Here is a 13,950-nt window from a genome sequence, read left to right as displayed (position 1 = left end):
GTATCTCAATGTTTATATCTGGTCTGCCTATGGTTTAATTTTCTCCATCTGAATTCTGAAACTGGGAAATGGCAGGGGCTAGGAATTTATTTGTAGCTAATGTTCATTCCCTTTACACCATCACCTGCAATTAGCACCACACAAAAGCAGGCACAGTGGATGAGTTTCAAGTTTGAAACGTGTAGTTTGGCAGAGCGGTAAAACATCAAGCATTTTAATATGTAATAACTTAGAATCAAGCCCCAAATCGTTTTATGCGTTTCTGTCTTGTAGTGGGCTTGTCATTGTCATAAAAGAATATACATGATGTAAAATGTGACTGTTTATTTAACCAGAGATGATGGAAGAAGAGAGATGATGGAAAGAAGTGAAAGGTAACTGTTGGGTAATTTCATGGGGGCGTAAGAGGAGGAACGTGGGAGCTGAAGTGGAGAACTATTAAAGGACATGGGGTGGAGATTGTAAAGAGAAGTGTGGATCACACTATTGTTAAAAAAGAATTCATGGATTCCAAGATGGCCGCCGGCACTGTGTAGACGTACCGACGGTGCCCTCCGGACCCGCTGGATGAAAGGTGCCCACCACCCTGTCAGCGGACCTGTCGTTAACTCTGCGTGTCCCCCCAAGGGGTTGGTGGTGAAGGGAGAAAGCAGGACGAGCCGGCCAGCTCGAAAGACCAGTTTGGCGTGTGCGACGCTTGGAGCGCCCGGGCGGGAGCCGAGGAGACCACCGAAAAGCGCAGCGGGGTCAGGAACGCTCCCATTGGGAGACGTGAAAGAAGCGGCGTTCCCCGGGAAGGAGGGGCGGAGGGCCGCAATGCCGGAGATCCCCGAGGACTTCTCTGCCTGGGTGGCGCACGGCGGGGAGGCACCCTTGGAGAGCTGTTGGTTGCCGGCCCAGCGCCAGAGGGGAGAAACCAGAAAGCACGGCCCGGGGGCGGCCTGCCCCCACCGGCGAACCCGAGTGTGTCCGAGGGACTTGGATAGCGATCGGAGACACCAGCGGACGCGGCCTCGCTGGGGGGAGATGATCGGCGGAGGCGAACTTGAGGCAGCTGGCCTGGTTAGAGGCCGTGGCCGGTTGGCGGTCTCCGGCGGAACCTTCCAGGTGGAGAGAGGAGGGGGGGAACCCCTTTAAACAAACGACCTGAAAGCGGCGGGGTGAGGAACCCAGGCCCTGCGTGCTCCCCCGACCAGTGGGCTGATCGGTGCTGCACGGCTCCCAGTCAGATAGAAGGTGAGCAACTGTGCGGGAGGGTTGGGGGCCCCCTGAACACGAACAGCGCCTTTTGCTATAGTGTGGCGCTGCGGCCTTGAGGGGGTTGGGACTATACCACCACCCCCCACCCCCGGCGATTTGGAGGTGAGCATGGACTCTATCCGCACCCCTGAAGGTTGGGGGGTTTTCTTGGAGCGAAGGGCCCGTTGAGGGGCGCGGGACGGGTTGGACCCCTAGCTGAGGAGTCCGCTAGAGGAGTTACAAACAGCTATACGCCCCATGAAGGCTTCCTCCGGGGGGTGAGGGGACCCTCCCGATCCTGCATATTGGACAGTAGGAGAAGTGACAAGAAGAATGCCTATCGGGGCACTGGCGGAGGTTGGAGAGGAAAAGGCGGCTCCAGCCCCCTAGCATTTCTCTCGGGTCGTCTGAGAGCGGTGGAGGACTGGTGCAGTGTGGCAGTTGCGGGGGCTTACCCGCTGGGGAGAAGTGAGCAGCATGTCCACGGAACTCAAAGGGAAAGTGGGAAGAGTGCTGCAAGCGTTGGGAGATACCCCAGGCACCCTTCAGGCGATGTGGCCAGCTCCGTCCTTGAAAGACGGGGCTGGGGCCTCCCGGGGGCAAACAGGAGAAGAACCAATACAAGGGTAATCAGAGGACTTGGCAACCATGCCTAGACAGGAATTTCTGGGGGAACTACATGCCTTGCAAGCAAATCTGGCAAAGACCTTCCAGGAACAATTCCAGCTGATGCGTAATGACTTGAATGAAGCCATTGGGGAAATGAAACATGAGATGCGACAATTAGGGGAAAGAACTGATGCGCTGGAGAGAGGGCTCCAAGAGGTAGATACAGATACTTCAGCTAATAGTGAAGCTATAGAAAGGTTGGACATTGCCACCAGAAATCTCGAAATTCAGATGGAGGACTTGGAAAACAGGTCTCGTAGGATCAATATAAGAGTGAAAATGCTGCCGGAATCAGTGCCCGACAAGAATTTGAAGGCAGTGCTTCAAGGCATCTTTGCTGATATTCTGGAAGACGGCAGCCCGGAGGTGGTGGAACTGGATTGGGCACACAGAACCGGGCGATTATCCAAAGGTCAGACAGCAAGGCCGAGAGATGTGCTTGCAGCATTCACTAGGTACGCTCAGAAGGAAGCGGTTCTCAGGGCAGCAAGACTAAAGGAACCAATTATGTATGAGGGCCACCAGATTGCTCTTTTTCAAGATTTGGCGAATAGCACACTCCTGAAAAGGAAACAAATGGCACCACTGCTGAAAGTCCTCAACGAGAAAGCAGTCCGATACAAATGGACCTTTCCGTTTGGCTTGCTTTTTGAATGGGAGGAGGCCTAGAGGCGGATTACCTCTCTTAAGGAAGGGTCTGATCTTCTGCGACTAGACCTCGACGATGCCCCAGCAAGTTCAGGTCAGAAAGCTTGGAGTGGTCGACCTAGACCTCGACCATGGGAATGAACGACAGTCGGGGATAAAAGAAGAAGAGAGGCCAAGAACGACAATCCGGGGAACAAAGGCAAACTCAGCGAAGCGGGATGCGAGACTGTGACAGAGTCCTAAACTTGAATGGTAAGGACAGGGGTGGTGGGCCTCTAGAAGGGTGATGTAGCTATAGGGTCGCAGGTAGAGCAACCATGTTGGAGCCGAAAGGGCGTTGATGCCCGAGTAGGGAGAGTGCGGGAAGTTTCTTGCCTTCGGGGGAGAGGAGGGGGGGCAGGGGGGGAAGAGGAGGGACGGCGATTAGCAGTGGGTTGGGGGGGGAAGGCAAAGGGGCACTCCCGCATAGTGGTAACCTTTTATGATGGGTAACTCCTTAAGTGGCTAACGCATAATGTAAGGGGGCTGAATACCCCTCTTAAAAGGAAGAAGTTGGAGCATTTCACACAGAAAGAAAGGCCAGACTTTATGGGGCTTCAGGAAACACATTTGCTGCGGAAAGATCAGGACAGATTAAAATTGCAGGGTTTCGACCAGATTCTCAATGCCTCAGGTCAAAGTAAAACAAAGGGAGTAGCCCTGGCCATTCAGAATACGGTGGGCTTCAGCTTCTGTGAGGTGACTAGAGATAAGAAAGGGAGGTACATAGTGGTCAGGGGGAAGTATCAAGAGGCTCCCTATACAATAGCCGTGGTGTACGCTCCCAACTCCGATCAGTACCAGTTTCTGCAACAGATTCTAAAGGTATTAGAAGAGCAGAGTTGAGGTCAAATTGTTCTATTGGGGGATCTGAATATCGCATGGGACAGGGAAAAAGACAGGGCCGGAAGACGGGGGGGAGGGGCGGTAATGTCTGAGGAGCTGAAGGAGAGGATTGGCAGGATGGGGATACGAGATGTCTAGAGGGAATTGAAGGGGGATGAGGATGGACACACTTTTCTGTCAGGAGTCCATGGATCACAATCTAGGATTGATTATATATGGGTGTCAGTAGGCCTAATAGGGAACATTCGGGAGGTATGCACTGGTCCAATAGGGGTAGCGGACCACAAGACAGTTTCTATGGTGATGGAGCTTGGCCGGAGGGTAAAGGGAATCTGGGGCTTGAAATTACCAGGGACCATACTGAGGGACCCGGAAATTCGGGGGCGTATTGAAGAGAAAATTAAGGTCTTTTTTTAGATTAACAGGAAGGAGGATACAGGCGAGGGGATAAGGTAGGATGCTCTCAAGGCCATGCTCAGGGGGGAGTTTATTGTGGCATCGACCCATCGGGCAAAACAATTACAGACATTAGAAGCCCAGCTAGAGGCGGAAGTAGAGGCAGCTAGACAGGCAGCGGGAGGTACCCCTTCCCAGAAGGCAATGCGGGCCTATAGGAAAGCGGTGGGGCAACTAGAGCTCCTGTGCACGAAAAAGGCTGAGGGAGCCCTGATAGCAGTAAGACAAAAGTATTATGCTAAGGCTAATTATCAGATGCACTTTTGGCGCGCCTGTTAAGGGGCAAAAGGGCGAGAAATGCGATCACGGCATTGAAGGTAGGCACGGGGGTCCGGGTTACGAGGCAGGAAGAGCTACAGGAGGCTTTAGTGGAGTATTATGATTCTCTATACGCCTCCCAGCGCTCCTGCAGTGATACGCAAGAGCAATTCCTGCAAAAAGTGCATTTGGGGGAAATTGGTAGGGAAATGAGGGAATTCCTTAACCAGGAAATCTCAGAGGAGGAGGTAAGAGGGGTGATGAGAGAGCTCCCGGTACATGAAGCTCCTGGCCCGGATGGCTATACTGCAGCTTTCTATAACCTGTTTATATCGCAACTGGCCCTGCAATTGACGTCCCTATACAATTCATTCTGTCAGTCAGGCAGAATTGCCCCTTCCATGGAAGAAGCCAAAGTTACCCTCATCCTTAAACCTAACAAGAGCCCAGAAGAGAGAAATATCCTACCGCCCTATAGCCTTGATTAATATCGATGCTAAGATTTATACTAAGATCCTGGCGAAGAGACTTGACTCCATCCTCCCACAATTGATACACCCTGATCAGGCCGGGTTCATTAGGGGAAGGCAAACAGCTGATAACATCAGGCGAGTGGCCCATATAGTTGAAAAGGGGAAGGCAAACAGCTGAAAACATCATGCGAGTGGCCCATATAGTTGAAAAAGTGCAGAAATGAACACTCCCGTGGTCCTGGTGGCATTGGACGCGGAAAAAGGCTTTTGACCGCGTGGAGTGGACGTTTCTTTTCCGGGTAATTGAAAAGATGGGCTTTGGGGGGGGAGTTTGTGTCAATGGTTAAGGCCAACTACCAAAACCCCACAGAGTGATGGTAAACGGGGCAGCCTCGAGACAGGTAGATCTACAGAGAGGGACAAAATGGCTGCCCGCTCTCCCCATTACTCTATGCGATCTATCTAGAACCACTTTTACAAGCCATCAGGGAATCTACGGAGATACGGGGTGTTCCCTTTGGGGGGAGCAACACAAGGTTGCAGCTTTTGCTGACGATATGCTGCTTATGCTGTCGGCTCCAAGCGAGTCTTCCAGGACTAGTGTGACCTTGCTGGAGACATATGGGGAGGCCTCTGGATTAAAAATTAATGTTAGCAAGTCGGAGGTCCTGAATCTAACGTTAGAAGCGGCAGAACGGGATAGGCTAAGAGGGGGCACTCTCTTCCAGTGCAGCTCGGGAGGGATTTATTACTTGGGGGTGAGAATCACAGCTACTTTAGATGGATGGTATGCAGCAAACTTCCCCCCGCTCCTTAGGACAATTAAGAGGGAATTTCAGAGGTGGAAAGACCTAAGGGTGTCATGGCTGGGAAGGTTAGCTGCAGTGGAGATGGTCATACTCCCGCGGCTATTGTATTTCTTCCAGGCGATCCCTCAGCTGGTCCCGGTAAGCTTCTTCAAGGAGTTGGGAACACTGACTAGACATTTTATTTGGGAAGGGAAAAGACCCATGGTAGGGTCCAAGCTACTGACAGCGCCTAAGGGCGAGGGAGGTCTAGCGCTGTTGGATTTTTGGCGATATTAATTACGAGGCAACACAACTCTGCATTATCAGGGATGGTTGAAGGGCGAAGAAGACACGCAAGATAAGTTATGGGTGCGGATGGATGGGGCAGTGGTGCACCGTAGCCTAGCCGAAGTGTTGTGGCTCTCGAAGGCGCATAGACCCAGTCATTTGGATCAGAGTGCTATTACCAAACTCATGGTGGACACTTGGGACAGGCTGGCGGGCCCTTGGGGGTTCACCACATTCCCTTCTCCCTTTACCCCCATTTTCAGCAATGGGGATTTCACCCTGGGGCTGGAGAAGGGGGCATTTACAAAATGGCGGGAAGGAGGCTGTAAGAAATTGTGTGACATGTTCCGGGAGGGGGAAGTGCTATCATTTAATGAATGTAAGAGGGAATTCGCTATACATGAGCGTGAAAGGCTTCGGTACGCGCAGATACGTCATTGGGTACTACAGCCGGGGGTCAGATTGGCAGCCACACGTGACCCCACACAACTTGAGAAATGTTTACTCACCAATGACGGATCGAAAGGTCTAATTTGCAACATATATAAAATTCTAGCTGCCGCAAAGACAGGAACGCAATGGGCTTATATGCGGGAATGGGAACGGGTTTTGGGACGTGAGATTGGTAGGGGGAGTGGGAAAGGCTGTGGAGGAGAATACCCAAATTGGCCAGGGCGTCCCAATTACAAGAGGCATGGTACAAGATACTACTTGGGTGGCATTATACCCCTGCCCGGCTCCATAGGTTTTACCCTACAATATCCGGGTCATGCTGGAGGGGGTGTGGAATGGCAGGTACTGCAGAAGCATATTTGGTGGAACTGCCCAAAGATCAAGCCCTTTTGGGGAGAAATACGGGAAGCACAGGAGCAGGCGTTTGGCCGGGGGTACGACAGAGCTCCAATGCAGATCCTTTTAGGTATTCGAGACACCTCAGGGACAGGGGAAGCTAGAGGAAGGGAGAAAGCAAAAGCAATTTTGACTCTGGTAGCTATGCTGTTAATAGCGCAAAGATGGAAAGGCCCTGAGGTCCCTAGGTTTCAAGACTGGCTGTGGAAGATTTGGGAAATTGTTGCTTTGGAATGGGCGACCTACGCCATGAACGACAAGGTGCAGTCATTTGCGGCGGACTGGGGGGGGAAGTTCCGTCCGTGTTTAAAGATGACTTTAGGATGATGTGGTGCCCGCAGCGTTTGAGACTATTGGAGTTACAATGAACACGGAGACGCTGCCCGGTTGGAAGGAGAGTTAAGAGTTTTTAAGCTAGTCGCTGAGGGGGGAGAGGGGGGTGAGGGAGGGAGGGAGGGAGGGAGGGAGGGCGGAGGGCTTGTTTCCACTTTGATTGTTCTGTTGTAAAATTCAATAAAGAGTTTACAAAAAACAAAAAAAATAATTCATTGGCATACCATAAGGCTGAAAGAGACCATCCAGTGCAAGGCTTGGCAGGAGTAAAACAGGAGGCAAAATGCTGGAAAAGAAGGAGATATTGGAGCAGATAACAAAGTGCAGAACTGTGGGAATGATGGGAGGATGAGTGACCTATTGAGGACTATGTGACAGTCTTATGGCAGCCTCCTCTTCTCATGTGGCACTGTGCCCTGCTGGACATCCCACAATTCACAGCCCCACCTACGGAGTGCACCAAGAAGGCCACAATTAGAGCTTGAGGCCGGGGTAGAGGCTCTGCATCGTGAAAGGAGAACTAATTGGGAAACCTTGCAACCTGGGACTGAGATCCCAGGAGCAAAGATCCTGAGAATTGTGAGGGAAAGAGTTTGGGACCCAGTCAGAAACCCCAAATGAGATTGACTAAAAGAATGTCTCAGGAGACTCTAAAGCACACAAATAACCATCGAATAACCATCTTGACACCAATGTGTTGCCAATCAATGAGAATTGTGAGGGAAAGAGTTTGGGACCCAGTCGGAAACCCCAAATGAGATTGACTAAAAGAATGTCTCAGGAGACTCTAAAGCACACAAATGACCATCGAATAACCATCCTGACACCAATGTGTTGCCAATCAATGTCCACCACATTGCACTGGGAAAGAGTTTCTCATCCTTTGACTTTTCCTGCCATGCCTTCCCTGATGACATCCATATTTGTTTCCCATTGCCCTACTGTGCCCAAGAGACCTCTGAGTGTATCGCCAACTGTCTCTATACCGTTTGTCACTGGTTGGCACTGTATTGTCTGTTGCCAATCTCCACTTAGACTGAAGTTCTCTTTCACCAGGCCTCTGATGCTAGCCCTGCCTTATTACTCCCCTCTTCTTTCCTCCTGAGCTCTTCATGCCATCCACAAAGGCTCTCAACCTTCGGTTCCTCTTAGACAGTGAATTTATCTACATCACTTTGTTGCTGCTTCAGCCACGACAGCCAGGATCAACCGTCTTAAAATCAGGAACAACAAAATACTCAGGCCTTCCACATGCACTCTCTATAACCTACCCAGATCTTCTCCTACCACGGCACACTACTATGCTAGGTAACTTTCTATGCAATATCACTCCCATTTCAGGTTTCAACTACTTATCTTCAAATCATTCCATGGCCTGGCCCTCATTACGTTCCTGAATCCATGTCTCTCTACTCTGCAGCTAATGCTGTCCACTCTCTCACCACCAACAACCTCTGTAACTCCATCCCCCGTGCACTGCTATGTTCCTCAATCTGATCCTCATCACTGCAAGGCGCTTCCACTTAACATTAAGGCTTTACATTCTTTACAGGCATTTAAAACGAATCTCATGCAGCACCTACGGGCCTAGGAAGGAGCACCCTCCACTCCCTGCTATCAACTGCTCAGAAATTCTATGTTTAACATCCTTACCCATACAAAACCTGCTATACAAACATACAAATGCATACTACTGATATTGCTGACTCAACACACAGCAGAAGAGGCTTTTTTTTTACTATGTTTTGTAATGTCCCATTTCCATGACCCCACACCAAACCCACTCAAAACCAGAGTGTTACTACCCAGATACTCATGGTTACTCTGTAAAGGCACCATTACTGTTTGAGCTGTCCGTTACGTTTTACTATGCAAGTTGATTCTGGTTTAAGGATCAACCCCCATCACTCAATTAATTACAAATATTTAGTAACTTGCGAAAGGGCCCTTTTTCTGGCCAAGGTCCCCTGAAAGTGCAAGATATGACAGTCACCACAGATGACCTCCTTTTTCTTTATTGCCTTGGTAGTGTCTTATCTCTCATCACAAGGGTCCGTTGTCATACTTCCCCTTCCACCATCATATGAGTCCCTTTGTGAGGAGCCTTCATACCGGCTGCACTAGCTGTTGATGAGAATCAGAACGTACAGTCAGCAACTCAGCCAGAAACACCACCATGTCCTTGTGCAGGCCGGCTACAGGAATCCAAACCTTAGCACAGGCAGATTAAGGCCCTTCACACATTTTCCAGCATTTATACCATGGAGTTCAGCTTTCTCTAGGGTCTTCAATGTAGCATCTGCCATGCCCCTGTGATGTTGAAAGGAATTAAGATGAGCTTTGCTCGTCCCATGCTCCTTTTCAACATGCAGCACCCTGCTCACAAGAGACTCCAACTTGAATTCCACAGATTACACACCAATGTCTTTGCCCCTCAGCTGTCCTTTGTTTCAGCTCAGCTTATAGAGCATTGATCGAGTGCAGTAAGGTCTTCTATCTGCTTGTCAGGTCTTCCCTGTTGGGGAATCTTCCACAACCACCTTCTGAGGGAGACCACAATGCTTGAAGAACACTTCTTATCCTTCTTTTATAAGCTTGTTTGGCATCTGCCCAACTCTGTGTTGCACAAAGATGGCTGCCTAATAGGAAATAGTGTTGATCATCATGTTGAATGAGGGCTGAATGGAGCTTTCTATTTCTGCCCTGACCTCTTTGTCTTCCATGATCACCTACCCCCACTCGCCACCTGCATCAGTTCTGTCACTGCTGGCTCCTAAGGTAGAACTAGACATGCTCTGAAATGTGCATTAGAAGGGGTGCATTACAAGGTCAGAGTCTGAGCTACTACTTCAATTCGCCCTCCTCAAAGACCGGTTCTGGGGCTTCTCAGAGACGTAGAGGTGCTTAGGTTTGCAGCCGAATGGACTCCATAATGGCACGCCAGTGAAGTGTTTGGGTTCCAATTTGGTATGTCCCCCCAATGTGGAGCTTTAACTGCCTCAGCAGTTAGAAGGTTTTGTTGTTTTGCTGCTTGACCCCCCCCCCCGCCAAATCCTTCATGTTCACCTGCTTCTGGGATCTCGGTCACTCGTCTTCCCTCTCTGTTTGGGTGAATGGCAAGCCTGAGCTGCAGAGCCATGCTGACTCCCATTGTAGGTTTATTGTGCATGCTCAGCTTTCTTGTTACCTCTACTGTCATAGCTTATTCATAGGCCCTCATTACAGTTTTGCCAGTATCCGGTGATTCTGGCATTCATTTGCTGGTAGGGGCCTAAACTCCTGGCAAGCCAGGCCTGCTGGTAGATCACTGCCACCACCAGCAAACTTGTGTTTCCCCGGACTGGAAAAAAGGCCAGTGCCGGATTTACCGCCATTTGTTCCAGCATTTTTTCTGGATTGGGGATCTTATGGGCCCCACACTCTTTGAATTGAAACCTTAAAGTCAAATGAGCAATTTGGAATTGGCCTAACCTTTCCTAAAAGTACTCAAAAGTCAGTAATTTGGAAATATGCCATATTGAAATCAGATAGTTTCACATTAATCCTCTCCCGATTGCTGAAAGTCATAACATAGAAAATGACTATGCATAGTTTCAAACAAGACAGTCCGGAGTCTGCAAACCAGCTATTACTCTGTCCAAGAACTCCCAACTGCCCCAGGTGGGCCCTTGTTTAACGGTCTGGATGCACCAGTGCCCGCCAGACCGTTAAACAAGTGCCCATCAAGAACCCAGCTGTGACCACACGGGACCATCGCATATCAGATGCAGTACCCAACCTGGGGCAGACACAACCACCATAGCCTTGATAAAGACCCACAAGTTCGAAACACGTGTCGGCTGACCACAAATGTGCCCATGAGCCCACACCAGAATTGATGAATAAAACCCACACTGTAAACTAAACGCAAACGGCGTGGAAAATGTAATTATTTCAAATCAACCAAATTGCGAGGTATCCAGGAAATCCCCCCTATCGTACCAAAAAGAGGTGTGGGCTTCACCTCTAAAACCATGCGGTGACCTTGCACCAACCATAAGGAAATCAAGAAAATAGACCGAGTTTAGCATGGACGTTTTCAATCCTAGGGCCCACATTCCTGTCTATTGAAAATGAACTGCAAACCTGAAATGCTCATCAGCATATAATAATGGACATTCCTATGTGAGTTCCAACTCAGGAACCTGTACTGAAAAACTTTTTACATGTTTCTTGAGGGTCAAAGAAAACACATGAGGAACATCTCATCCATAGCAAGCTATGTCACCCCTGTTGCCCCCACTCAACGTCTGCCTTTCCTGGTCACTCTGCTCTCCTGCCAACAGACTTGCCAACTCGCATTTGCATGTGCTGTCTCATCAAAGAGCCCCTCGCCACCTCATTGACTGGCTGAACACCCCAAACATATCCCAAGTTAAATGGGTGGAAAGCAGGTTCCACCGGCTTTATTTCATAGTCCCCTTGTACCCACCGACAGGCTTGCCCAATTGGTATTCCCTAGTACCTCTACTGACCATAATCCACACAAAATCCCTAGCAGCAATACTAATGACTTGAGTAAAGTGGTACAATGGAATGCAGAGCCCAAATGATAAGTGCAAATCGTTAATAAACGTTGAGTTGTAGGTGTAAATGTCTCTTTTTTTTCTCACAGGAAGATATATTGGCAACAGACGATTTGCTTGTGGACTACTTCAATGAGTTCCTTAGTCTTCCTGTAAGTATTGTTTTTTCAAATCTTCATATGTTTAACTACAAAGTCTGTGGCGGCACCTGCAAAGCCTCTTCAAGTTTGTTGTTAGAAGGTGGACATTTTTGTATAACACTGAAAACTAACTTTACTGCATCAAGGTGCTATTACAGACAATTAATTAATTGAAAGCCTAAATCATGTCCCCACTTCCTGAGCTGCATGGGTTTTATTCTACATGTGTCTTGTAGCCCAACCACTATACTTGTAAAAGGAATTACTAACTTTTTCCCCAAGCATAGAATCCTTCTCTGAAAGCAATTTTCCTGTTGCAGACCCTGAGCTTATGTTGAGGTAAGAGTTCAGTAACCTGTGCTCTAAACTATCTGTCTTCCCATAACCTTTTAAAGGAGCCGCCTCTGGGGACCCCAATTGGCGAGGCAAACATAAATGAGTTCACTGTGTCTTTGGGGTGTACAGATATTTCTCTACCCTCAATTTGTAGCATATATCTCTTACTAAAGGGCAAAATAAGGACTCTTTATAGCTAGTCGCCCTATAGTAAAGGGGGAAACCTATCATCTATTGCAAAGGAGAAATGTCTATAAACGGCCTCATTATGAATTTGGTGGTGTAGTAAAAATGTGGCGGTAATTTCGTTCCCACCACTTTTTTGGAGATAACAGAATTAATTACCACCACTTTTACCACACAGCTGAATTCAGAATTAGGAGGAAAAGTGGAGGATTCTCCAGATTTCTGCTAGAGCTATTCATTCCTCCATTTGTCCTCCAAAAACCGGCAGATTTAATGTGGCAGAATTACTGCTCATGGTAAATTCACCAAAAAAAACCCTATTGACGGTGGCCACTAGGGGGTGCAGAGATGTAAGTAGCTCACTGTGTTGCTCCTCACCAAATGGCCGAATTCGGGAAGAGAGCCCCACCGTAGAGACATGGTGCGAGGTGCTGACTTTCCCCCGAGTCGCTAAAACAGTGGGGCCTGCCCATGACCAACTCCGACCTCTGGAGACCCACAGAGTGAGAAGATCCGCCATTGAGCCCCGACGGCACTGTGAACTTGCCCTCCAAACGCCAACGAGGACAACGCAGTTCCCTGCCAGTGCGCCGCAGATTTAGCCGGCAAAGTGGGGGGTCCTGGCGAGCAGACGTCCCTCTGTATGTGTCTCCATTTGGCCTCTCAATCCCGGACCAAAATCACCCGACGTCTCACCCCCACCACCACATTGAGACAGCGCTTCCACTGTCTGGAGAACCGAACGTAGACAGAGCCCGGAGAGACCTCCTCCTCCCCCTCCGAGAGCCGGAAGCAACGCGACGACAACACCTGTTGGAGAGAAAGGGCAGGGTGGACTAATCCTCAGCAGGTACAGCCCCCCCAGTCACCCCCAGGGACAACAGCACATGAATTTAAGCAGCCAGGTGGCTTCCCAACGGCTCGCTGGAGCCACAGATCTGGTCCCTGCAAGGCCACTGCAGCGACCCGACCCTGGGACCTTCACAAGAGGGGGCCGGCCTGCCGTATCAACGTGCAGGCCACCGCTGGTCTACTCCCCCACACAATTCAGAGCCGGCCAAAGACTTTAGGGCCATCCAGCGATTGGGTGCCTATGTGGGGGCCACTAAGGTGCAGTCCTGACCTCCCATTTTGCATCTGAGCCGAGCAGTAAAAGGCTTTGAAGGGACACTTCCCCTATCAAACTCTCATCTGGTCCTGGTGGTAAAGAGGCAAGCGGGCCCTGGGGGACAACCTGCCTTAACCGAAAAGAAGAGACCTCTGGGGGGGGAGGGGGGAAGCCAAGCTCTGCTCATTCCCACAAGCGAACCTCACGCCCTCTCTAGGGAGTCGAAGGCCTCAGGTCCTTCACCCCACGATTGGGCAAGTACACTCTTGGAGACAGCTGAAGTTTGAGGAGCCCCAAGCTTAAGTCCCTTTGGCACAGGTGGCCCAACGCCTCAGGACCAGACATGAGCTGGGCCGCCACTCTAAAGAAGTACCATTTTGACCAGCCGCCCTAGTGCGTTCAGGACACCATGCCCAACACTGCACCACCAGCCCAGGAGGAGTCCAACTCGGTGAGCAAGGGCATGACAGCGCTCCTACAGGAAATAAGGGGCTTCAGGGCAGATATTTCGGAAAGACTGTATGGTCTCGACAAGAAAGTGGATAGCATGGAGGACCACATCCAGGGTCTTGAAGCAAACCAATCATCAGCGGAGATTCTAGAGTCACAGATTGACATCCGCTTGCACGACCTGGAAAGGAGGGAAGAGAAGTGTGCACTGTAGATGGACTATTTCAAAAATAGTGAGCGAAGGAACAATCTAAGATTTTTTGGCTTTCCGGAACGTGA

At 49.8% G+C, this 13,950-nt stretch overlaps 1 protein-coding gene across 1 annotated transcript in view; it reads left to right on the top strand.

Annotated features, from left to right (window-relative positions):
• RGS22 (regulator of G protein signaling 22) overlaps positions 1 to 13,950 on the top strand; it is a 1,706,064-nt gene that overhangs the window by 60,364 nt on the left and 1,631,750 nt on the right. Inside the window, exon 3 of the mRNA XM_069621432.1 lies at positions 11,541 to 11,603. Within this exon, the coding sequence (XP_069477533.1) occupies positions 11,541 to 11,603 (63 nt within the window). The remainder of the gene's footprint in view (positions 1 to 11,540; positions 11,604 to 13,950) is intronic.

The sequence above is a fragment of the Ambystoma mexicanum genome, chromosome 5q, assembly GCF_040938575.1.
Source record: "Ambystoma mexicanum isolate Mex_15411 chromosome 5q, UKY_AmexF1_1, whole genome shotgun sequence".
Lineage (NCBI taxonomy): Eukaryota > Metazoa > Chordata > Amphibia > Caudata > Ambystomatidae > Ambystoma > Ambystoma mexicanum.
This window is presented reverse-complemented; position numbering and strand designations above follow the sequence as displayed.